At 41.8% G+C, this 26,492-nt stretch overlaps 1 protein-coding gene across 1 annotated transcript; it reads left to right on the top strand.

The window, feature by feature from the left end:
- The first annotated feature begins 11,625 nt into the window (after positions 1-11,625).
- On the top strand, positions 11,626-26,124 carry SPP2 (secreted phosphoprotein 2). Its single transcript, XM_062579156.1, has 7 exons — positions 11,626-11,674; positions 11,775-11,899; positions 13,295-13,417; positions 16,579-16,689; positions 18,688-18,742; positions 19,113-19,219; positions 26,041-26,124. Exons 1-6 carry the CDS (start codon positions 11,626-11,628, stop codon positions 19,208-19,210), a joined length of 561 nt encoding a protein of 186 aa, XP_062435140.1. The 3' UTR covers positions 19,211-19,219; positions 26,041-26,124.
- Positions 26,125-26,492: the final 368 nt, after the last annotated feature.

Raw genomic sequence — 26,492 nt, 5'->3', positions numbered from 1 at the left:
ATCCTCGTGCCCCATTACCACTAGTGATAATTCAGCATAAGGCCCAGGGTTACAATCTGACTCCTCCTGTGCTGGGAGGAGGGATGATTGATTCTTGACAATACACTTCTGTTTATCCAGCCCAAGGATCCTTTACTGCAGTGTTGTTACTTCTGGAAAATATGTTTGTATCATGTGTTTCAATGTTACTTGCTTCCTGAGAAGCTTCAAATCTGTGCATTTTCCTGACTCGTAAATGTTTAAAAACAAAACAAAAATTCGGGAATCTATAGTCATCAATTGAAAGTGAGAGCCCAAGGACAGGGAAGATGGAATGACAGTATTATGTAGCTTGCAAGTCACAGGGGGCTTATCTGGGTGATGGGACTCTTGGTCCTCTGAGTCCAGAGATAGGGGACATTACTATAGCAGCTGAAGATGGTAATACTGCGTCTTGCTCTACCAGCACTTGGAGTTTGCTGCCACTGGATTTGAGTCTGGTTGTGTTTGGTTGCCCAGAAGCCTCCCCTTTTTGCTCACTGTTCAGAACAGGCATGGAAAATGCTACATGCAGAGAGGGTGTCCTGGCTATTGCTTAAAAGAATATCATTTTGGAACAGGGATCTGGTCTGTCCTTCAATGAGAATAGATGATTCTTGCTGTCATGACTGGAGGCAGGAGTTCAGAGATGTGAAGAAGACATCAGCCAGCTTGTGTTTGCAGAGTCCTGGGGCTTCAAATCTGAAGCAGTGTGTGGAAATAAACACTTGGCAAAGAGCTAAAATGCCTCTTCTGAAAGGACTCTAAAATAATTCAGTCTCACTGAGATTTCTTAAGTGTATTTTCCCTCAAGAAAACTACTAATCTGGGTAATGCCCTTTGCAGGGAAGTTTGGGGGAGGGGAGTTGGAAAAGTTTCTTTAAAGATGCATAGCAGTATGTAGATGATTTGGGGAGGTAGTAGGCACAGGGTAGGAGCATCTTCTCTATTATAACTCCAGGACTTAATCATGGTTGCTGTGTTATGAAAGAATATCCCTCACTGCAGGCTCACAGCACTGAGGTGGGTGGGTTTGTCTTGGGTCCCTGCCTGTGGCAAGCCTCAGAGTACAAGCTTTACAGAAAAGGGGATTTTATTTTATTTTATTTTATTTTATTACTTTTTTTTGAACCCAGCACGTCCTGTGCTTCAGGAGCTTCAGTCACTTGCACTGGTTTCAAACACTGGCATCAGCCCTCTGTGACCCTGGACTGTGACAGCTAAAGAGCATACTAGTAAATACTTCAAAAAATTTCCTGATGAATTAAGTGAAACATCTCTTCCCATTCTCTCTGACCTGTTGCATTTCAGGGAGGGGCAGGGGTGCAGGAAAAGGGGTGAACAGTACACACAGAACTGGTTCCCTCAGTCCATTCCTATGAAAGGCAGGCTCAGATTCTCCCTTATAGCTGTACATGCCAGCAGGGTCTGTTACCAGCTTCCCAGCTGAGGCCTGATTGTAAGCATCTCTGTCCAGCTGAGAGCCCCAAAGCAATGGGGGCAGATCTGTTTCACTACCTCAGGCACAAGAAAAGTCCTGGCAGGTGAAATGAGTGCTTTTCTCTAAGAGATTTGGTACAGGAGGAGGGGTTGGGCTCACTGATGTAGTGCTCTGCCAGTATAAAGTATGCTTGGGGTTGGGGGTGTTAAAGCTGAGATTTTATTTAACAATTTCAGCTGGATGCCTGTGTGAAGTCTTTCTCGCCGTTGTGTCCCATCCTGTGCTGTATCTTCTTCCCCCAACTCTGTTCCCACCATTCTGTTCCTAATCCCTCCTCCTCTCCCCTCCACTGACTTGTGTTATGGTTGTCTTCACTACTGGCATGGTTCTGCCATAAAGAATTCTACATCAAATGCAGCGTGAGGGTGGCTAGCTAGCTCCTGTGACATGGCCAGCTTAATACAGCACCGAGAACTGTGAATTAAAAGGCCTATACCTAAGCATGCAGGCATATCTTATCTATTTAGACTTTTTAAATTCCTGACAATATGCACTTGCCTGTCTTCTGCTGCTGGGCCCCAAAAGGTGATGAATCTATTTTGCTTTTCACTGCCTTTGCATTAGCAGCTTAGACTACTGTGCATAAATTTAGTGTCATGATATTCTAGTGCCTGATGTGCCTAGTGCCTCCTGCCCTCTGCCGCCTCTTCCATGCAGATGGTTGCAGGCAGATGGAGAGTCAGTCATAGCCTCTTCCTTGGTGTAATCTGCTGTGCGCCAGAGCCAGCATAGACCTAAGACACATGTGCCGTATGGCTAGATGAGTCCTTCTCTGAATGGCACGAGGTAACTCTTGATGGCCTCAGATAAGAGCTGGAAATGTCTGCTTTGGCTCTCAAAGCTTCCTACTATTTGGCCTTCTCTGTGGATCTTAGAGAGAATATAGCATTTTGGGGGAGCTGTTAGTAGAACATTAGTAGATCTTAAAACAGGAAAGTATTCTTGAACAAGTACAGGTTAGGCATCCTCTTAGAGGACTCAATGAAAAGAGTTAGGTGCTGTTTGTTCTTTTGTGTTAGTATATGAGTGTTTGGGTTCAGGATGACCCTGGACCGTTGTGAATATGTGAGGGGATGATAGTGCCACATGTACATGAGTTAGCCTTTGGATAGCCAGTCCTGTCGCCCTACATTCCAGCAAAACACCTAGCAGCCCCTCCATCCATGTGTGGATGTCTGGCTAGGACTGAGCTGTCCAGGAAACTGAGGTATTTTGCTTGAGTAACTACACATTGAGCACAGCAGTATTCCTTTGGATATCCTTCAGGATACACCTGCCCTGCAATGTCTCCCCTGACCTGAGGGATGTCTTCCGCATCTCACGGCTGCTTTTCCAGGGGAATGTCCTGCATTAATCTTCTTCTGTTACAGCACTACAGCCAGGTTGCAGTTGTAAAATAGCAGCCTCTTAAGGCAGCAAAGGGATGAAGACAGCAGCATGAATCTGTATGCAGAAGGCAACTTTAGGGCTGGTATTTTCCAGTCCGTCCCTATGGGTTATCTGCAAATTTGTTTGGGTAGAAAGTGCTTTGGTAGTCCATACCTACTAGTGCAGGTGGTTACCTCTAGTGTAACTAGCTGTTCATGTTCTCCCTTATCCTTTCTGGCTCTCTGCTCATGCGGCGGTACTGGGCAGGAGGTTTCTGCCCAGCTGAAGTGCAGGAGTAGGTTCTGCTCTAAGGAGGAAGACCTGCGATGAGATAAAGAACTGCAAGGAAGGAGAGATGCAGCATGGCCCACTGCTGATATTCAGGACTCTTGGAGAAGAAGGAGATGCTTGAGACTGTGTCTTGGTTGAGAGGGATGGGTGCCTGGCTGGAGCCTGCCATAGGAGTATTGACATGACAGTGATAACCGGGTGTTCAAATAAGCCAGTTTGTATTTCCTCACAGAGGAGGTGGTTTACATTTTTTGCCTCCAGCTGTCTCTTGCTTTTTCATTATTAATTTGATTTAAAACATTGATATAATACTGTTTCAACACAACTTTATGTCTAGTTATTTTCCTGTATCTCTAGTACATCTGGGTAGTAGCTGTTGGTTTTTGTCTGAGAAACAAATCTAATAATCTGCTAGCTAATTAATGACATAGATTTTCTGCTGTCAGGAAATCTTTGCTCTAGAAAAGGAATATTACAGAAATTATATAAGATGCTTTTGTTTTTATCTTAGAAGGAATTCTCTTTTGCTTAGAAGATGTAGATTTGCTTTTCACAGTAGATAGCTGAAAAACATTGTTTCGTCTTCATTATGGGTTTGCTCTGGGAGATGCTGAAGTGACAGCTAAAAATATTGGCTCAAGCAAAGATATATGCGTAAGTGAAGGTTGAAAGGGTTCTGTTTGCTTAGGTTGCTATCTGGCGGCTGCTATGTGTTGCGTAGTGTTTTGTACTTGGGTTATATATATGTGCCAATGGGGCTCCTAGTTCTTGTGCTTAGGCGTAAATGTAAAACTTCATCTCTGATAATCCTTGCTGATAGGGTTAGATTGAAAACACTTGATAGCTGATTCCCACAAACATTTTTTTTGATGTAACTTGATCAGATACATGAAATACATTAAATATATATGTGTGTATATGCACACACATATATATGTGTGTGTATATATATATATCATATGTACACATTAAATCTATGAAAATATATGGAACATATATAAAATAGCAGCCTTTTTGGTTTCCCCCTGGTTACAGCTGTGCTTGTATACAGTTTGTTGCTTTGGAAGATTTTTGCTAAAAGACCTGTGATGTAGCATAACTTCCTTAATGCCTTATCTCTTGCAGTGCATCTCTGCTTTGATGAAAAAGAAAAAGAAAGAAAAAAAAAAACTTGCTGCAAGCTCTTAAAATTGTCAGCAAGCCCTTAAACTTGAACTATAAAGCCTCATCAATCAAAAGACAAACAAACAACTTCTTCAGTCTTCTGTCTTTTGTGTCACTTGTGTCACTACTGGAGTTGTTTCTGTCCATGTTAGTGTATGTTTTTGTCCCTTCTGCCAGTGCCACGTGATTATATTCTTGCTAGCATTAATGCCCTTAAGATACTTGTTTGCATGCTCAGTACCTAAGGAAAATGTACCTTAATTTTTTTTTTTCCCTTGGTGGTGGTCATTGCAATCAGGTTTATGTATGTGCCAAATGTAGCCGCTCAGGGAACAGAAACAGTATTACAAAATTAGATAGCCTGGCTTGAATGATAAGATCTGGCTGAAAATGCCTCTTCTGAGAGCAGCAAGTTTGGAAGACACAACTGATTGGCCCTCAGCAGTTCACAGGGAGATGTGTGTCAGCAGATGTGCAAGACAAGTTCTTTTTAAGCTGTTTCGTTTAAGCAGCTGTAATGCCCAGGCACAGCCCTTGAATGAATTCACAAAGCTAATTGCTCCAAGTAATTAAATGAGCCACACTTAAACAAAGACACCGCTCTGCTGTATCTTTTCAATGGAGTAGATACAGGCACTAAAGACATGTCTAGTCTGGGAGAGCAGAGTGTGTCATTCTCCAGCCTGGGGGAAGGGGACAATTAGGACACTTCTTCAATGCAAGCCCTTCAGTAAATGGCAGCAACGTGACAAGAGACAGGATATGACACTGGTGGTTGCATTTCACAGCCAGTGGCTTCTGAAGTGGAAGGTGAATGTTTTACCTGGTGTCATCTATGGTTTCATATTTTACCAGGGCTCGGGTTTGACCAGTGGTCATGAGTAACTTTACAATCTTTAGGACTGAGAGAGAAGACCTTGAAAATTATCAGTATGGTCAGCAAAAGTTAAAATAAAAAAAATTCTTTGGCTTTTCAGGTAACAGTCTTTGGGTCTTAAGGTAATGTTTGCTTTGCATCAGCTACAAAGATGTGCCAGCAACTCCATCAGAGCTGGTTACTGCTGAACTGGCAGAAATAATAAATATAAATATTTAAAGTTTCAAAGGCTCAAAGGAATGGAGTGAGACCTCTCAGATTCACCTGCAGTCTATGATGTTTCAAAACAGTCATACAGTTTGGTATCAAGGTTTTGTTTACTGTAATGTGTGCTTTCTATTGCTTCACTCTCAAAGGTCAGTTCTAGCAACAGCAGTAGGAACAGTGTAGGCTTGGATTGCATTCTTCAGACAAGCCTGTGTGATGCACCCCAATACCTACACCTCAAGAGGGATCAGGCACTGGCCTCTACACAGTTATTGAAATGTTTTCTTTAATCTTTGTAAAATTGATGTTAAGACATCAGTTCCAACAGTTTTAAGTCTTGCCATAGAACAATTCAGTGAATTTACCTGGAGCATGTGTAAACCTTGCAGAGTATGGAACGGCTATGGTATAAACTCCACCTCTGTGAAACACATTTGGTTTCATCCTTAATACTGTAGGTGAAAGGAAACTGAAATGTCAATGTGTTCACTTCTTTTCACTTTACGCTCGTCTTGAGGAGCAAGTCTTTAAGTGCCTTTGCTAATACTTTTTGGTGGAAAGCTCTAAGTAGGGCTATAAGAACCTTCTCTTCTTGCTGAGAAACACAGCCAGTGTGGCATAAGAGACAGTCTTATATTGTGAGAACAATTAGAAAAATTGGAAGAACAAAGATATATTCTGTATTCCAGCTGTAACAGGTAGTCACGTAAGGTTGGAGACCATTCCAGAGCCCATGGGCAGAGTATCTGCACTGGCTGTCCCAGTGCCTGCCAGCTTCTCAAGGGATGTGCAGACAAGATCCAAAGGGAACTAAAGCTGAGTGTCTCTGTTGGTGTCTATGAACTTTGGATCAAGTCTCACAGCCTTGGTTAATCTGAGCAAAATGTAGAAGCTTTTTCCTCTCTCTGTCTGTTAAAGCCAATACAACCGCTAGCCTTCTGAGTGTTTGAAGATATTACTCATGCAGCAGAAACACAAAAGCAGACCATTAGAGAGGCTGTTGGTTTTGCTGTTGCCACATTGCTAGAGCCAGGAAAAAACCCAAAATCTTGTTTTGCAGTTAGTCAGGGTTTTCTTTTTTCTGAAAGGACACCATTATTAACTTTCCTATATGATCTGAATGGCCCGGAAACAAAGGAGCCTGGAAGAGTTCCTCAGTGCCTGGGATGGTGTTTGGACTATTCTCAGAGTACAGATATGTGGCAGTGCTGCATGTTTTACATTTTTAATGAAAATGTATCTTGCAGTTACCAACATTTCACTCATAAAGAGAAATTATTGTTCTCTCAGTTGTCTAGGAACAGAGCTGCCTTGATTGCTGCGAGTGGAAATAGTCTGAAAATAGTCATCTAGAAGAAGCTATTCAACTCCCTAATTTTCTGTATTCTTAAATGGCGCACATCTATTTGCTGTGTAAATTAAATCGGATACCTCCTCCCTCCCAGCTCCTGAGGTGCTTGGCAACTAGAACTTGCTGGTATTGGAGCCAAAGTTTAATCCTTAAATTACTGTGGATTGTCTTTTTCCCTGCTGCCCCATTTCAGAATCTCATTTCATGAGATTTTATTGTATCCTATAATATTTGTTCTTCTCCTTCCCTTTCTTAGAAGATGTGTATGTATGTGCTCATATGCTTTTTGTGACAGCTCTGCAGGTGCTCTCCTGAAAGTCTTCTTTAGTCTGGTTAGTACTCTCTGGTGTCTGGATCTTCTTCCCATGAAAGTTTGTATAGTCCCTGTGAATGTGGAAGGCAGTAGGGAACACTTTTCAAATGCTTGTCTCATTTTCGCACCTGCTTAGCTTTGTTCTGTCTTGTTTTCAGTTGAGGCAAGGGCTTCACTTTCTATCTCTTTTCTTCATGACAGGGCACCTCCCAGCAAAACATCTCATAGCACTTAGTAATTCTTATCAGGTTTGTTGCCTGAAAATGCTAGCAGTTGACCTTTAGAAGAAGGATAGTCACTTTTCTCTTTCAAGAAATGTTGTTCAGTCTTAGTGGCTATACCTGCTTTTTTTCTAATATAGATGAAACCACAACTTTCAATTCTAAATGTGCCAGTAGTCAAAGAGTCTCTTGGGTTCAGGATTTTGTCTTCAAAGTCTGAAGCCTTCTGCAAAGTACTTCTTGAATTTCAGTTTGAATTCCAGCTGCTTCTCCCAAATTTAGTCACGTTTCCTAAACTGAAGTTTCAATTACAGTCTTCAGTCCAAAGAGAGTGCAGTGAAAACCTCAAGCTTACCCAAAAACTTAGAACTCTGGAAACTTTGGGTCTGGAAATGTAGAATTGACTCAACTTCTCCCTGTGAGGGGTTCCTGCTTATTATCCTGCTCCTGTTGACAGGACCTCCACAAGGCTTTCTTTCTCTGCAGAGAGAAAGAGAAGGAAATCATGGCCTCCTTCACCTCATCTCTCTTCCTTCTCTACTGCTTCAGGCTACATGTCTCTGTTTCTTCACCCACATTAAGAATCAATATGTACTGACAAATTCTAATGCTTAAAAAAGTGCCCTATCCAGCTCCTACATAGAAGAGAAGCTGCTGTTGTTGCTCATGTTTGTGGTTCTTTCTCAGTTAATCTTGCTCCTCCATGCTTGCCTGGATATTCCACTGGCTCCTAGTTCCTCCAAAGCAGGCCCTGAAGCTTAGGAAGCAAAACCGAGGTAAAGCCGGTTTTTTACTCGCCAGACTTGATTCTGCAGCAGAGGGAGTCCTGCACTGGAGCCTTTAGTAGCAGGCAGACAGTTTGTAGGAAGAGGAGGAGGAGTGCCATCTTCTTCCCTTCTTGCTCTCCCTCTCAATGACACTGAATGAGGAGGCTGGGGAGGGAGAGCTCTGTCTATCATTTGTATCAGTGGATGCAGAAGGTAGTCTGTGCTCGTTTATCTACTCTGAATCCAAATACTCCTCTGACATGCACAGTGAATGAAGCCAATTTTGTTGTAACAACATGAATCTACTGGAGTGTATAATGTATCTATGGAGACACAGGAGAAATATTTACTGAGTTCATTACAGGCTTAATGAGCCAAGATTTAGAGAGATGGAATACCAAACGTCTTTGTTTTCTGGACACTGCAAAGTGAAGCCAGAGCTCTGTGGAGGAACTTTCATTTCATTAAACATTTTTATGTTTAAGCACCACTCAGCACTTCTACATTCCTGCTGGCAGCATCACCTAGTAGGTACTTTAAGAGAGATCTTAAAAATATTCAATCAAATCCATAGTTAAAATTATTATAGGGCTTCTAATAATACTCTTGTTCAGCAGTTAAGAAGCAGTTTTACATATTTAGGTGCTGGTAGAACGTTAAATGCTTACATCATAGGTAAGACAGATAATCCTATTTTCTAGGGATGAAGACAAAAGCTCAATGTTCTCTAAAGTCCTGCATTAAATTGGTGGAGAGAAACAGTAAGGTCCTTGGAGTTCTGAATGTAGAGTTCTTTTCATTCAAGTGCTATGAGCTGTCTTCTTTCTTGTTTTCTTACTACAGCAGCAGCACATCTGATTGTAGAGAAAGCACTGTCGTAGCAGGTCAGTGTATCTGAAGGTTTCCTCCTTGAGCTGAGCAATCATAGTTGAGGTTGTAGAAAAGTTGGGCATAATGCACCGGACTCTGTTCTTGAGTCTCCAGTTCATTTTAAAACCTCTTCTTTGTGGTCTTCTCTGTCCTGGTTGAAGCAGGGAAGAGTGTTGAACAACCTGCCTGTGGCACAGACAACAGCAGAAAACAGGGGAGCAGGAAGGGCAGCCAGTCTTTTTACCGATGAGGATTTCCAGGAGCAAAGAGAGGCTATCTGCAGATGCTATGAGCAGGGAGAATGGATGTAGAGAAGAGGCTGTATCTTTTGACTGGGAAAAGTTTCAGCTGGCGTTTTGGCCCATATTCTCAATGCTGAAATCCAAATTTCTTCTCCTAAATAGTTGTAGTTTCATTTCGACCAGTTTTGGGTTGGTTGGCAAAAGATGCCCACCCCTTTTTGGAAGACGCACCTCCATCTGTGGCTCTGAAAGCAATGCTTGGATGAGATGATACACACGTGGTGTGTTGCTAGCCAGTAACGTGGCCCCCACCAAGTTTCCTGTTTGATGTCATGTCTGTTTGTCTTCCTGGATATGCCTTGTTCCAACTGGAGTCACAGTTTGTGTTTATGTGGAGTGCTACCAACTGGCACACAAGCTCTCTCAGTGGTACACACCATGCTCAACAGATTCCCTTTCTAGGATCTCACAGCAGCAACATGGAATGAATCCAGTGAGGATCAAAGGCCCATGCTGTGGCAGTTGTTTGTACTGTATCTTAAAAGTGATGGTGTGTAAGTACTTTCAGTGTGGGTGATACTTATCAGACTCCACTTCCTGTCCAAGGAATCAGATTCCCCTGGTATGGCGTTCTTGTGATAGGTTGCAGTCTTGCAGTCTGCCCCTTCTGTGCAGAAAAGAGCTGGTAACAACTGTGTGTGTTTTGTCTAAAAAAGATGACTTAGCTGCTGCAACACCGTGAAACAACAGCTAGTATGGGTTCATAAACGCTACAGAACTGTCACAGCTGTGAATTGTGTTTGGCTCATCTGCAAGCAGTTCCTATAAGAACCATGAACAGGGAGACTATTCTGATGACTTGGATTGCCTCAGCTTTGCAACATCATTCTTTACCACTTCTGGAGTGCAAAGTATAGGATGAAGAGGAGCTAAGTCACTTTTCTTTCAGTGTTGCTCAGGATGTGACTGTTGCTTTTAATAGAGATGAAAGTGTCCAATTTTCTTGCAGATTCTTGCCATGGATAAGCATCTTCAGTCATCCCTCTAGCACAAGTTACAAATATAGCAATGAGAAATGGGCAAGGAGGCATGACATTGATATTGCTGAATACTGATAGGATGCCCATGGCTTTCTTTATCCTAAGAGCTAACAACCAGAAGTAACTTTGTCCTCTTACTAAGTTTCATCCCTGATACTTTGCATGCTCCATAACTTCCCTTGAGTGCTTATCATGTGGGAAGCTCTGACAACAACCTGATTCCACATGCTGCAAGCAGAGCTGCAATTTGAAGGTCAAGGGAGCAATTTTATACCTGGGATCTTCCCAGTGAATGTGGAGCTAGACATATCTATGCCTTGTGAGCAGTCAGGAATGGATGAACTTGTTGGAAAGCAGCTACTGAATCTCTTGAGCAGTTTCTCCTCCTCTACCTCACATGGACAGCCTTTAGCACTGAAACCCAGGTGCTTCTCTGAATCTTGCTGGAAACCGTTTCAATGGCTCTGCTGTTGGGTATAATCAAAAGACATGTTGACTGCATCTGGAAAGCAAGACCAATAAGTGCTGAGTGACTTTGTGTTGGAGAGGATAGTCACAGAATCCCTCACCCCATTGCTGTTTGACTCTAGCCAGCTAAGAACTGCAGTACTGAAGTGAGGCCATCATTTTTTCGAAACTCCCATTAGCTTCTGTGCTGACACTGAGGCTTGAACATCAAAGGGGGATCTGATGGAGGATATCAGATGGCCACAGCTAGTGACTTCTTTGGTTAGCTTGGCTCAGACTTTGTAAATCAGAGTGATGTGAGCGCTCCTCTGGCACATGATGAATAGCAAAGGTCCCAGGAACCTTCAAAACAAAAGGATCTGAGCTGTCCCAAGGGTTTGCACTGTGCCCTGTGTCTAATAGTCTTCTGTTTGATGCTGCAGCTCAACAGAGTCATGGTGACAGACAGGTCTGTCCAGGTGAATTCCCATTCAGCGCTAGGGAATTGTGTCCTGCTCAAGGAGCACAGGCATGTTACTACTTTTAGCTGCTGCAGGGACACAGAGGTGTTTGGCCAGATATTAAGTGAGGAATTGACTTGCCAGCTTTAGATTGAAAAATGATGGCTATAAGTAAACAAAAAGAATGGGGTTCTGCCTTTGGCTACGGAGATATCAGAAATTCAGTGCTTTCTTTTAGTCGCAGTCCTGGGGGGGGAAAGTACTGCAGTACATCTCTTAATGGAGAACTACCGCTAAATGGAGAAAACCTGACAGCAAATATTTACTCCCAAATCAATTCTGTTTGAAGTGCAATGTTTGTAGCAAAGCTTGGACACAGGAAGGTCAGGTGTAGTATCAAGGCTGTATTTATATAAAGACAGAGGAACATGCTCTGGAAACTACTGCTTAGAAAGGAAAAAGACCAGAGGATTTTGATAGGCACACTATGAGGACCTTAATTTTTGCACTTGCACTAAGCATTTTCTCATGCTCAGGTAAGTTGCTAAAAATGGATCCATGTCCTATTTCTTATGATATAGGGGGAAAAGGTACAAGACTAGATTAACTTTTAATGGAATTTTGTGTCTGTCTCAGGGCTTCCAGTGTATGACTATGAACTGCCTGTCACAGAAGAGGCTCTCAATGCTTCCATTGCAAGAATCAATTCTCAGTCACGGGGCCCAAACTTGTATGGTATTGTCAGGAGCCATGTTAGAAGTGTAAGTTTGCAGACAATTCAGATACTTTACCAGAAATATGCTTTTCTTTGGTGGAAAACTGTTTTCCACCCAACTTGGGAAACTCCAATTTAATTGGAGTTTTCAACGCTTCCTGGATGAGGGTGGATTTGGGGCTTTATTCAGACCTATGGCTTTAGAAACCTGCATGTTCTTTGTGTGTTGTCTTTTAATTAATAATATGTTAGCAGTTCAAATTTTGCACTCCCAAGGAGTTCAGTCTAAACTTTTTTCAGAAAAGAACTGATACTTTCAAATACCTCCAGCTAATTGCTTTATATTTTGGGCATACAGTCACCCAGTCCATCTGAAAGTCTCAGCTGAATGTCTGCAATGCTAATTAGATGCCACCACAAAAACAAGATTCTTTCTTCAATCTATACTTACTTCAATTGTCTCTACACATCAGTTCTGGATTAAATCTACTAGTGTCTAAATACAACCAGGAAAGCATTGGTTGTTTTAGCCTGTGTTGCTAAAAATGATATTGGATTCCCAGAATTAGGGAGTTAAAACTTCATAATTTGAAGTTGGCATGTCTGTATTCCTGAACATCCTAAGAATCGCTCTATTTCTATAGGTGGCATGTATCAAGTCCTCTGCAAGGATGAATGGCAAGACGATATTTGAATAGATCTGATCTGGAAAAACTTATATTTGAAAGCAACTACTGAAAACAGTGTTTTGGTTTGATTCTCCCTTACCAAACTAAAATATTGATTAAACTGTGAAGATAAGAAAAGAAGGTCTTAATGTGTCAACAAAAGCTGCCAATCTCTCTAAAGTGTGCAGTGTGGCATGCATACTTCCTACTGAGGCACCGGAGCTGACAAGGAGTATCTCTTTAAACTGTGTTAATTCGGTTATTTGCAATCTTCTGATTTACTTCCACAGTCATGTGTTTGCAATATACTTCCCAGCAGTCTAGATATCCAAAGCAGAGCTGTTAGCAGCCTGATTTTCACAGAAAGGGTGGAAGCAGCAGGAGTGCTGGCTTGCTGTTACCTCGGTGGGCAGCAGCAGCCGGGGGTGTTGCTATGTGCACTTGCTGCTGAGGGCTGCAGTCTTGGAAACCAACTTGAGCAGCAGGAGGCCCTGCAACGGGCTGTGGTGTTTCATCTGAAACACCTGTGGAAAGCTGCTCTATGTTGCTGTTACCAAATCTGCTTAAGAGAACAAAATCTGATGTTTTGTTTTTCTTACAAATGTGCATAAGAAAACCCCCTTTCTCGCACTACAGTAATCTACTCTAAATTTGACACTGACTCATAATGCCACAATGTCTTGGCTCCACTTGACAAAGAAGCAAGACTGCCTTGCAGTGAATGTAGAAGACTAACAGGCAGTAATTATATATTTTGTTGATCTTTTTACCAGGTTGACATGTGGAACAGCAATGATTATAAGCTAGTGCTGCAGTTCAGTATCCGTGAAACAGTATGCACAAAAATTTCAGGGAGAGACCCATTCACATGCGACTTCAAAATAGGGCCTTTTGTGGTAAGTGCATTTGTGTCCTTGGATGAGGAAAGAGGAAGAGTACAAAAAATCCCCCTTGGTACAGGCTGTTCTCACAACATGTTGAAACATGGTGCTGATGAATGACTGGCCTCCTGAAGACCAAGACAAACATAATCTGCAGTATGGACCAAGTGTTACATGGGGAATGGGAGTGCTTGAAAACTCTTCAGGCTGACTTGTGAGGAGTATGGGACGTATTCTTACTGCTGAAAAGAAACTACGTGTGTCTTGAAGCAGCATGTAGTGAAAGTGTCTGTGTCTTTGGGACCAACTCTTGGAAGGAAGATAGGGCTTCTTTCCAAGATGAAAGAGGGGAAACACTGAAGTTTGATCTGCTTTTGTCTATCATCCATCCAGGTAAGGAGTAAGAAGCCAGGAAAGCAGAATACAAGTGCAGAATTGGCAATTAATATAGGATAATGTGGGACACCCTCAGAGACACAGCTTTGTGTGCTACATTATGTAGTAAGGCCAGAAGCCCTATGTAAGCTAGAGATACTATGATGACTGGGTAGTAAGAATGACAAAGGTGTTTATCAGTGTTACCTCTCTGCTCTTTGAGCCAGGGTTCCCAGGCAGCCTAAGGGGAAAGTGACAGTCAGTATTTTCTTAGCAGAAGTAATATCATATCCAAGAAGGAAAAATCTCTAACGCTCCTGAGTCGCTTCCCAGAGAAGAGCAAAGTCACAGATTAGAGGCCAGGAGAGAGAGACGGCTGTGATCGTGTGACCTGAGCTCCTGTCAGCAATGTAGGCTAGTCATCAAGACACCTGCTGCAAGTAGCAGCAGGACCTTGTAGCTTTGTGCCTGGCTCGCTGAGCATGCTGAGCTAACTCACACTGTTTCTGGATAGTCCCACTTCATACATGTGTGCAGTATGTTCCTCAGTCTCCCTCTTGCATTACAAAGCCAAAACCTCCTAACTGCTCGTTCAAAAACTCTTTGACCAGAGGCACTGGTCTTATCCACAGTGACCTCTTTCTACTCCCAACTGGTTATTGAGTAAATGAGCTGGATGTGAAGAGATGCCAGGGTAGCTTAAAGCTCCCTTTGTACACAACCTCTCTGTGCCTCCTGAAGCACTCAGTTACAGCCTTCATCAAAAGCAGAATAACCACTCTTAAACACTGCGCTTCTGAGCATCCACCTGCTTGCAACATGGAAATGGCATAATAGAAATCAAACAAGATTTGCAGAGCACAGGTTTTGTTGTATGGGGAAGGGACCAAGCGGGGCATTTCTGCCCAAGTTTCCAGCGATAACGCTGTCTTGTCCTTCTGGATCAGCCTGGAGAACCAGAGGATATGATTTGACTGACACCCAGTTTGACTTCCCTCTCTCTTTCCCACATTCTTTTTTTTCTGAAATTATTACAAAACCCTTGAGAAGATAGTATGGACATTATATAATGAGACATATGAGAAGATACTTAGAGTTATATAATTTAATGTGTAACCCTGAAAGCTGCATGAGGAGACCCGGACAGAATTCTGCTGGTTATGAATTCCAGCTGAGTGCCAAAGGCTGGCTGAAGCCTAAATCCAGTCCAAATGCATTTTCCCTGGTAGGCTTGAACAGTGAGTGCATTCATTTATGGACTTGGTGAGAATTCCTTTAACTTTGAAAAGAGCAGAACTCACTTGGCAGTGCATGGTCTCCCTATCTAGGTGTCCCTAAAGTCAACAGTTGCTTTACTGTTGGCTTTGACTGCTCTTGGATGAGATTGCGAAGATACCATGTAAAGCTTATCCTCTTACCGAGTGCAGATCCCCCTTCACTGTTAGCTGACAGTGCTAATCTTTTCTATCAAGATTTCAACTCTGTTTTCAGCTTGAAATAAACACAGATTGGGCTTTTGATGTAGCTCTTGCTAGAACTCTGACTCTTAGATGACTAGCTTCAGTGTCAATACATCAGCTTTGAATCTGATCTTCTCTGTGCTTGATTATTTTTGACAAAACATAGCTCCTATTGCAAGGAGTGCTTCTGAGTGGTCACATCCAAACTTGTTGTATAAAACCTACAAAGCATACAGAGTAGCTCTTGAGTCTCCGTGTCCAATAATGCCATACTGTGCTATATACTGTATTATGGCATTCAAACTTCTTGAAAGATTATCTGTGGGTCTTTGTGCTGCTGCAAGCTGAGTTCTTTTCACATTTTTTCCTTCTGTGAATAGCAGCCAAACATATTTTTCCTTCTAGGGCACACAGCTAGGGTTCTGGGAAGACACTTAAGGATGGGATCTTAGAACAGATGGCACAGAAGCTTTTCTAATAGCTAACAAATCACGCTATTATCTCAGGAGAATGAAAGCCAACTGAGTCTCATTGAGTACCACTGCCTTTGAGCTAAGCAGCTTGTGTATGTGGATGGGACAATGCTGAACTGATGGCTCTTTTTTTTTTTTTTTTTTTTTTTTTTTTCAAAACACAAAGGTTGGCTGCAGTAAAGTTATCACTGTATCCTAAAGAGACACCATCCCATAGGTCCTTCCAAACCCTGGGCAACTGATCAGATTTACCCGATTTATAGTAAAGACCTGCAGTGTATGCTGCCCATATTAATAGAGATGGAGCATATAGAGAGATGTCTCTAGTTTAGGCACCATAGTTTAGTGGTTGGGAAAATCCATCCCTTGTCCCTTCTTGTTGGTGCACTGAGGTATGAATGACAATATGAGGATATCCATTTTCTAAATTTGGGTGTAAGTTTCGCTCTAGCTTTCATCCAATCATGTAGGCAATTTCTTTAAAGGTAGTTTCACTTCTAAAGCTGGAGCTGCCATCAGCATAGCCCTTCACAGCTCTTTTGGTCATGGTTGGTAATGCCAGAGGCATGGAAAGGATTTGGAAATTTTCTTCTCTCTCTAGCAGGCTCCAGACTTCATACAGTAAATAGGCAACTGTGGAGCAATAACTTGTGGCTATGGTAGTGTGGTGTTGTATGCCACCAGAATATACTGTTCTGGCCTCAGGCTGCTCCAGGAATTAATTTAGTGGTATAGCCTTGAGGTTTTTTTCCTTTTGGAAGCTGATTAATAATTCCCTTACAGATGTTTTCACCTCAGTGGAACTCCAGAAGGGAGATTGCATTATAGGCTTGCTCCATTAGATTTGTCTTATTTTGATCTGTTTCAGCCAAGTGCTTTCTGCAGAAGTGTTGTGGTAGTCTCTGAAGAGCAGATTGTGAACATGGTTGTCCAGTGTCATCAGGACATGTCCAGCTCGGAATCAATAAGCAGTGAGGAGGTAAGGAAGAGGGCAACCTGTTTTTGCTGCCTAGGAGAAAAAAAATTGCTCATCCTCTTTTGAAGAGAGGTTGGGTAAGTATGTGTGAAGACAGGATTTGTAACTGGCTGTGACAATGCATATTGAAACTCTGAATACCAATACAAGGTTTTTTTTTTCACCTCACTTGATACTGTTCCCGTTTTATTGGTGGAGAAACTATGGCATGGTGGGGCATGGAATTTGCCCATGATTAATCACTAGGCCACAGTTCCTCCTCTCCAAATTTCATGGTCACTTCAAATTTGGAACATCTTTTCTGCACACTGCCACATTGACAGAGGATTCTTCATCCCAGCAATAATGATGATCTTGTCCTTTTTCTCTCCTTACTGAAATGACTAGTAATCTTGTCCTGTGCTGTCTGTGCTGCAGAAACTCCTGCCCTCTCTTTTAGTTGAAGTTAGAGGTTTCAAACAGAAAACTGTATGTCATTTGGAATCCAGCTGTCTCTTGTCATGCTGTACTTTTTTTTCCATCAGTTGTGAGGTTTGACCTTGCTTAATGGCTGCCTTGGAAGAGAGTGAATCTCTGATAGTCTGGCAGATCTACCAACTTTGCCATTCTTTCTTCATTGAAATATGTAGTGTGCCTGCACCTGGAGAAGAGTGATTGGCACATCTTATAGAAACATCTGATGACTGCAACTCTGTTATTAAATCCAGCCCTCAGCTAAGCATTTAGTCACAGTCTTACTGAAGAAGGCTTGCTATACTGGGATTTGTATTCCACGTGGCTTTGTTTTTGAGCTGTCTCATTTGGTTTCTAAGATGTGAGTAAACACTGATCCCAATCTGTGAGTTCCTGCTAGTTGTTTCCAAATCATGTTAGTGTGCATTTTTCCATGAACTGACAGAGCAAAGGAGTTCATCTGAAATTGGGCACCTGCACTTACAACACAAATCAGTGGTGGATGTTGGGCTAGAGGATTATATTTGGGGAATGAAGCTAATTCGAAAGGCAAGGTGCCAGAGAATAAGGACAGCTTTTATTTTTGGGAACTGCAAGCAGCCGAATGAATAACTTGAAGCAAATAGGATTCAGCGTCATCTCTTGGTTTGAATTGCCACATTAGCTTGTGATCTTCTTGTTCAGAGTCTCTATTCAGAGCTAGCTAGTGAATACACCACAAGAATTCTTGATTTGCAGAGCAGAAAGACTGTGTGCAAAGTACTGAAATATGTAAGGTAGTCTTGGATGTTCAGTCTGTCCTCTGTGGGTTAAGCATAACTCTTTTTTTAATTGGACACTCAGTATAAACACTTGCTTTTACAAGCAGAGTTCTTTCTGCAAGTCTTCTTTAACCATCACTTAAAATTCAGTGCTGCTGCCAATATTCCTGTTAGGGAATATATTTGCTAGAATGTTAATGGGGAATAAATGCCAAAGGGAATTACTGCACATGAAAGGGAAAGTATTTCTTTTTGCAAAGTGCTGCAGCAGGTGCACAGCAGCTCTTGCTCCAGAGGTTTTAACTTGGTTCAAAGGATCTCTGCCTGGCCCACTGTGAATGATGTTCATATAAATCCAGTAGTGCTTGTGGTGTTTGGATATGACAGGAACTATGATTGGCTGAAGCTGGTATTATATTACTGGGATAGAGACCTTCAGAAGAAGATTATAGAGAGAGTTTTAAAAGAGTCATTTGGGGCCAGAAAGGTGCTCTATGGTCACACAATAGACTAACTCTGCTCTTCAGGCTGCCTGGCTGCATCTGCGCTACAGTCAGGTCAGATAAGATATTGAGTATCCAAGATGTTGATCTGAGGGGCTACCTGGAACTACAGACTTGTTTAGAAACATAGCTTCTTTGTAGTAGTCTCAGCACTGATCCTTTTTCCAGAGAAATTAATAACGAAGTCCCGAATTACTTCACTGACCACCCAGTATCTGAGGAAATGCAGGAGAGGCTGGCTTCTTCATAGATGAGCTTCTTAAAGAAGTGTCTTTAATTTACAGATGATGCGTATGCATATAATGAACCCCAACATACAAGGAAGCAGTTACAGTGAAGGTAAGTGATTTCTACCATGCTGGACTTCCCTGGCACATGCTGGTTTGCTTTTTGGGCAGGAGCAGGTCATCAGTTTGAGGGAGCAGGAAATATGGGAGACCAGCAGTTTGCACAGATCACACCCAGCTTCCTCTCCATGTACATGAAGACATCTTGTTAAGAAAGTAGTGAGGGTATTAGTCTGCAATGTGGGGCAATGCTGGAGTTGATATGCTCTATGTAGCCATTTTCTGGATTACCAGACTTGTGCTCTCCTAATTAGTACTTGTGTGCATCCCTGTGGTTGTCCTGATTCATTCACAGAATGGTGAATGAACACGCATCTGGAAGTATGTAACACCCATGCACATCTCCATGTTCTTCTTAAAAGATCTCTTTGCTCCTGAAACCTTCCCTTCAAGGAGAAGAGGTAACAGTCATGGAGACTGGCGTAAACCCAGCTATATCAGCTCTGACAAGACTGAATAACACAATTTGGTAAGTAAAGTTGAAAGCATAGCTTTCATGCAGGCTAGGTCTGTAGGTTTTTGGGCAGAGCAGGAATGTAACTGCTCAGGATAAATGATCTCTTGGGGGAACATGCTTCTTGGCTGCAAGCATGTTAAAAGCCGTTTTGTCCTAGACATTTGTAGGACTTGCTTATGGGGAAATGCAGTGACACAGGAAGAATACAAATAGCACTATCCATTGGTCACTCACCAAATATTGCTGAATTGTTAGGCAACCCATGCAGTTCCTGTAAATCAAAGAACAAATCCAGGCAGTGCTTTGGTAAGCTGCCTGATTCTATCTGGAATGTAACAGTAACTAAAATATATAGTGAAATCAACTGGTGAAAAAAAACCAAGGGGTTATAATTCTGCTCTCTCAGTTCTCCCATTACGTACAGTACAGAGAATGGTTCAAAAGATGCATTTTTTCTGAGATTAAGTAAATGTGCAGGAGTGGTATATGGGGTTTAAGATCCTCTGAGGTCCAAATAACTAGTAAAGTCACAGCTTATGGAATGAAAGGTACCATTGCTGTAACATACCTGTGGGAATCACTCTATTCCATATTGTCAAAACCACTCACAGATTTGGATGTCATCACTGGTGCATGCAGACAAGGTGTGTGTTTCTGGGTGGCTGTCTCCGGTTCCTAAGAGACAGTTCACAGAACAGGGGCTCCAATGAGTTGTCAATGGTTGAAGATGATTTTGATTGCCTCTTTGTGCTATACCTGTTGTTTCACTTCCAAGAAGACATCCATCTACAGAGCTCATGGCTCTTGCTCATTCTCAAGTAATAGGTCCCGTATGCTGACACAAAGACCAGCTTCCTGGTGTACAGATAGCATGAAAACAGTGGTCAGCAAAATCAACTTGCTGTCCTGAGCTAAGATTAAGGCTCAAGCCTTTTCGTCTGCATCTGTCTTGGTTGACAGAGATGTATTTCTGTGAATGCTAATGTTTCATGGATGCTTTGGAACTTTCCCAAGGTGGTTGCTCTTAGCAGGGGTGTAGCACTTGCCTATGGGATCTAGACCATGCCCTTCTGTACAGTAAAGGCAAGGATACTGAGTTGTTTGTGGCCTTTTCTGCCAGTGCTCGCCACCCACCCACAACTTGCTGGATCTATTTATGCATCGTTTTTTCCTCCAAACTCTTGAAGGAATGGCAGTGTCTTTGTGCAGAATCTAATGCAATGGGGCCCTGAGGCCTTATAGTTCAGCAAACAAGAAAGAAATGCAGTAATAGCGTATCTGAGAGAAGAAAGAAGCAATTTACCCAGGGCAGCTTTGGTAGCAGAGAACCTGTGAAGGTGATGTTTGGAGCCTAGTTAATGGGAATAATAGTGACCTCTAATAGACACTCATGATTCATTGCATCTGGCAAGGCTTATGCTTCATATGCCACCTTTGCTAACCTACTTCTGAGAATCTGTGTGGGAGTAGCTCTAATTGCTACTGATATTTTACCTGATGTATTACGGAGCTAATCTAATGGAAAATGTTCTTACAAAAGTTTTAGCAACACAGAATGGAGATGATTCTTTAGCATGTTAGCCAGTTTTAAAATAGTTGGGAAAGGAAGAGGGAAGTTCTTAGTGCTATGTCCTTGCCATAAAAAGGGCTTGTACACTCACTGGCTGCATACCCACAGCAGGTCTGTGTCCCTGTGGAGAGGGCCAGAACTGAATGCTACATCTATATAGAGATCAAGTCAGTCTCTCCACATCAGAAGCAGGATGGTTTTAGATGCAGATTGCACTGATGACTCACCAAAAACTGACATAGTTGTTACTCATAAGTATATTCTTGATAAACATATATGTGCTGAAGGAGATATATCCCTACTTTCCTAGAAGCTAGATACGAAAGAAAAACCCCAGTGATTCTACTAGGTCAGGTTTCTATTTGATCTTGTAAAAATGCTTTCATTAAATCCATATGCTATTTTAGTTTATCCATAAGCCAGTAAAAGGTGCTGTGCTGTTTTAAGTAGTGTCTTTCCTCTTATAAGAATTTCTGAGTTTTCTAAATGTCTTTGAACTTCCTTAAGCATATTGCAGTGGCATTCTGGTGTTAATTCTGTGTCCTTTTGGGTAGCTTTACTCTGAGGAGCTAGTGTGGAAAGGCCGAGGTTTACTGAACAGTAATGTACTGTTGATTTTCTGTTTCAGAGAAGAGGGAGAGATTTTGTAAATGTATGATCTTTGTTGGTGTCTGTGAACCAAACTTTCCCAATCTGACTCAGTGAATTTGAGTTGAGCCATCTTCAACTGATCTTCAAGAAAAGTTGTAGGGAAGGAAGTCTATGCTCTTTAAATGGGCTGATATTGCATTTGAAAAATGCTACATCTCTTAAATTAGTTCTTTAGTTCTCCAGAGGAGCTGTCCTAATAAAGCAGCAATCACAAATGGTTTGTGTTCCTGGACTTAACGCCTAACAAACCTCTAAACCAGAAGCGAGATGTAAAACCTTCTTGAAAGAGAATAGAAAACAAATGGGGAGAAAAACATGGTTCTTTTGAAACCCTGTGCAGTTCCAGTTTTAATACTTCCTGCTCACTCTTGAAGGTAGGTTGCGAGGACTAGAGTCCTAGGTTTTGGCCCAATTGTAATTCAGAGGTGAATACATCAGGAGATGGAGGGAGATTTTCAAAGTCTGACAAAACTGCTTGTCTCTTATTTTTGTTGTTTTGACCTATTAGTAGCTGCAAAGTCTGGAGCTGTGTTTGCTTCTCAGTTTCACTTGTATCCAGATTTTCATCTGTGGATTCATTTTGGAACAATAAGCATCATTTGATGTGTTCGAGGCCAGGAAAAGTCACGTTTATTTTTCCCGTGTTTTGGCACCTGCATGATTATGGTTGGCATTATTACAATTCATTCTGTGATGACAATGTTCAATGAAGCACAGGAAATGCATGCTATGTTTTGAGATGGCAGTAATTCAGCTGGCTAGCTTAGCTGAGAGAAGATTTAGGGGGGAGGTTAAGGAAACAGCAATTTAATAAAAGACTTTTGTCTCTTTAACAAAGAATCTGTTGTTGACAGGCAAAGCTAGACAAGTTCAGGTGAGAAACAAAGTGTGATTCTTTTTTTATACAACAATATGGGAAACTGACTGCTGCAAAAACTACCAAGACAAGTGGCTGAAAGAGTTTTTGATGCTGGATTTTGCATTTTCTGAACCAGATCTTTCCCTTTAGCCACAGGAATTATTTCAGGAGAATTTTGTGCCTGACTTTAGGCAAGAGGTCAGGTTAAATGATCTCACTGGTCCCTTCTGGCTCTATTTTGAATTTATTTGAATGTGCTAAACATTCTAGAAGAAAAAAAAAATAGTGTAATTCTTATATAAAGAAAAAAATTTTCAAATCTGCAGTCTTCAGACCCAACTGATCTGCAGATACCTGCAGGAGCCAACAAACTGCACGTGAAAGAACCACATCAATGATAAATGAGCTTACTTCAGTGACAGATGCTAATCAGATTTTCTGGATTTATTTCCTAATGCATCTCTGAAACTGGAGAGATTGTGAAAATCACATGTCAGGCTCTGGACCAGCCTTTCCAACAGATACCTCGGCCATATGAGCAAGTGACAGCAGGAGAGCCAGCTGCTGTACAACAGCTGATCACTGGTTAACAATTTCAGCCTGCAACAAGTGTAAGGGCATTAGTTAGTTTGGCCTGTAAGATGTGTGCAGAGCTTGCTGGAGCTGTGTTAGCTACCACAATGTCAGCAAAGGGCGTGTTAGTAATGCAGTTAATCCCTTGTCGAAACCCTTGGGGAGGAGGGATTCCTGCTCAGAAAAAGATGCTGTTTATCACACACAGCAGATTAAAGGCTTTCTGCATATGCTCAGGTATGTGAAATTTTATATGGAATTGTAGGTTCCATTAAGGTGAAATCAACTTAATGGTATTTTGGAACCAGCTTAATGGTATTTGTGGCTGTGAATTGCAAGGAAGAGTTTACAAAAATGGCTCAAATTCATCTAGCATCCTGAACCTCAGAAAGCAGAGGAAAAGGCCCCCAATGCTCTGTTCTTTCAAAATCAACTGCCAAAGGCAATTATCCTTTGCAAGGGGTGGAGTCCAGCCTATGACTTGTTTTTGTCTGGAGTCAAGAGAATTGCTTCATTTCCTTGAAGAGGAAAAATAAGAAGAAAACTCCTGTCTTTACTTGCAATATACATGTAGGTTGCAATTACTAATTTTCTCTTAGTGACATTAATCACATGAAGAAAGTGTTTTCTAACAGAAGATCATGTTCCTTCTGTATAAAGCCAAGGAGCTTTGATTTCCTTGTTGAGTTTTCTACATTTTCTTAAAATGACTCTCTAGCTGAGTTCACCTGGCATAGCTCACTGCTGACTAGAATGGGGATATGGCAGGTGTTATGACCTGATTAGCAACCTTGCAGTATAGTAAATTGCTGAAGCAAAGTAAACAGACTGACATCCTTGAATACTGGAGATTTTCATTCAAAGAATAATGCAATGTTGGGCCTATTCTGCTCATACCTAAGAAATCCAAGATCCAAACTTCAGAGAGGATTGGATATTTGTGTTTGTCTTTATTCCAGAAAAGTAATAATGGAGCAGAGTACATTACCCTCCTGGGGTGTGGAAAGATTAGCTTTTATCCCATGTGACTTCATTAAGAAGCTGCCTGAGCTTAGTCCCACTTTTGTATTCTCATGGCTTTGTGCATTAGACTTCTTTCTCCTCTCCTGCTCCTCCTCTCCCACCCCTCTGTTCGCCCACCCTACAATCTCTGGTTCTCTGAAAGTAGCTTATAGCTTTCTGGGGAAATAAGTGAAGCATCAGAGAGAAGGAAAATCCCTGCAGAATGGATCTGTTGCATAATGCATGAGCTCCACATCCGGATCAGCTTTGAGAGTGAGAGCAGAGCAATTTAGCTATCTTAAGCAAAGGGGAGGAAATGACAGGACACCATTATATTCCTCTTGCCTTCGACTCTGTCTGTTATAGCTCAGTCCTTGGTATCACCTGGCACCTGTGATATGCTGTAGCAGAGAAGACAATGAACTCATCTGTTCAGAAGTGAAGGACTAAAATTTAATCAGACACAGGTAGGACCTTTCCTGATGCTCAGGTCAGATCATGGCATGAGGATGAAGTGGAGGTACTATGGCAGAGAAGACAATTCCTCTGACAATCTGTTGCTCCTATCCTGAATGGCGGTGATTTTTGTCTTGTCCTTTGCCAACCTCCTCTAGATTTATTTTGAAGGGTTCAACCCACTTCTGCATTGAGGGAATTGCTCCTGCTTCTGGAAGATTCAGAGCTTGGATGATTCTTTAGACTTCAGCATGTCCATTGCAAACCCTTTAATTTTATTATTTATATAATTATTTATATTGAGGAAAACCAATAGCACTTTAGTGGAGAGCTAGAAAGGACTCTCATAGCTATCTGTCGGCCGGCTGTTCAGTATTGTATTTTGCAAGCACTAGAAATGAGCTTGTCAGAGAATAGATTGGAAGGGACATCTGAAAGCCTCTGTACCAGCCCTTGCTCAAAGCAAGGCCAAGTAGGTTAGGTTGGCTGGCTGAGGTTCGAATATCCCACATCCTCTCTTGGTTTCTGGTTCAATATTTGAGCACTCTTCCTTATCAAGCTGAAAGTTTATTCCTTATCAAGCTGTAATTTCCCACATTCCAACTCGTACCTCTCACCCTTTCCCAGTGCACCTCAGAGAAGAGTCTGGGTCCATTTCCTCTGTATTCTCCCATCAGGTAGCTGCAGAGAGCACTGAGATCTCACCTTTGCCTTCTCACCTCCAGGCTGAGTAAACCGAGCTCTCTGTGCCTCTTTTCATATTTCCTGTCCCCCAGAGCCCTAATCATCCTTCTGGCTTCTTCTGGACTTGCTCCAGTTTGTTCATGACTGTCTTTTACTGAGGAGCCAAGAAAACAGGACGCAACATTCTAGATGTGGTCTCACAAGAAGAGGGGAAGAATCATGTCCCTCAACCTGCTGGCTGCACTTTTGGACAAATGTAATGGCTACTCTTGTTTCCTCAGGTAGTAGGACACTCTTCCAGTCTGAGTAGGAGGTTTGTAGCAGAAAACATAGGTTGCTCCCCAAAGCTGAATTTAGTGACTGGTCTCAGTTCTTTGACCTGCGTCCCTCATCCTGGCCCCAGGTATTCCCAGGCAAGCTAGATAGAACCTCTCAGAGTGCCAATGATTCTGCCACTGCCCTATGTGTGGACATTTCTTTCTGGCACAAATCTATCCCTGACATTTATTAACAAAATTGTCTTACAAGAAAATTTCAGGTTGCCATGGTGACCAGCTTGATGAAAATACAGCATATGCTTCAGACGGCTGTATGTTCTCCTAGAAAAACACAGCTCAAATTTTCTGTGCATATTGTAGCTCTTAATTGAAATGCATTTCTCAGAAGATCATGCATCAGCTTATAACCTTAGTCATCTCTGATTTTGAGACTTTCCAGCATCTGTTGATTTGTATCTCTGCATTAATTATTTCACTGTTGTTAATGTTATAGCAGTCTGCTTCATATATATATACATACATACTACTAATTAGTTGGGGTCTGGTCTTTTGCAACAGTGATAATTGGGTAACCACGATGGTTTTGTATATGTTAAGTGTTCTGCATATGCAGTCTTCTTACAGAATCCCCAGGATATGATTCTGATGCTGAAGTTTCATATATTTTTCTAAGGCTGTGGATGGTTGGTTAGTTCTGTTAAGTATGAGACAAATGCTGAACTACAATATTTCTTCCCTCCTTGCCTTTTTTTAAAAATAGACTGGAGAATAAGAAGAGTCAAGATTCAAAGACCCAGCACGTGAAGAAGGGACCTGATGCATTTTCCTTTGCCTTTTCAGCAAAACCTACTGTGTAATGAAGCGACAGTCTTCTCACAAACTCACCTCTTGTTTTAATATCAGAAGTCCATTGGATGAACTCATAAGATGCTACATGTGTGCAATCATCAGTTAAGAGCATTGTGATATGTTAGAATTTATTAGGAGGACTGTCTCACACACCTAGCATAAGTGTATCCAGTATCATCTCATAATGATGCTATTAAAGGATGATTATTCCATCTGTGCTGTGGGTTGCTCCCTGGTCGCTTGGTTGTTTTTAATTTTCTGTAATGCTTGTAGCTAATTTTTGATTCATTCAAATTAATAAAGGCACTTCATTCCTTTTTCTCTAGAGTACAATAGCTATGGATAGACAGTTTTGCAACAGAT

This window comes from Rhea pennata, chromosome 6 (assembly GCF_028389875.1).
Source record: "Rhea pennata isolate bPtePen1 chromosome 6, bPtePen1.pri, whole genome shotgun sequence".
Taxonomy (NCBI): Eukaryota; Metazoa; Chordata; class Aves; order Rheiformes; family Rheidae; genus Rhea; species Rhea pennata.
Note: the sequence above shows the minus strand (reverse complement) of the source record. Positions and strands in the feature narration are given on the sequence as shown.

What these genes read in the sequence shown, in the direction of transcription:
- SPP2 (XM_062579156.1), top strand. Translation starts at nt 11,626, where the DNA reads ATGAGGACCTTAATTTTTGCACTTGCACTAAGCATTTTCTCATGCTCA. An exon ending in AAGCATTTTCTCATGCTCAG is followed by an intron (nt 11,675 to 11,774) that starts GTAAGTTGCTAA and finishes TGTCTGTCTCAG; the next exon opens with GGCTTCCAGTGTATGACTAT. An exon ending in AATCAATAAGCAGTGAGGAG is followed by an intron (nt 16,690 to 18,687) that starts GTAAGGAAGAGG and finishes TTTAATTTACAG; the next exon opens with ATGATGCGTATGCATATAAT.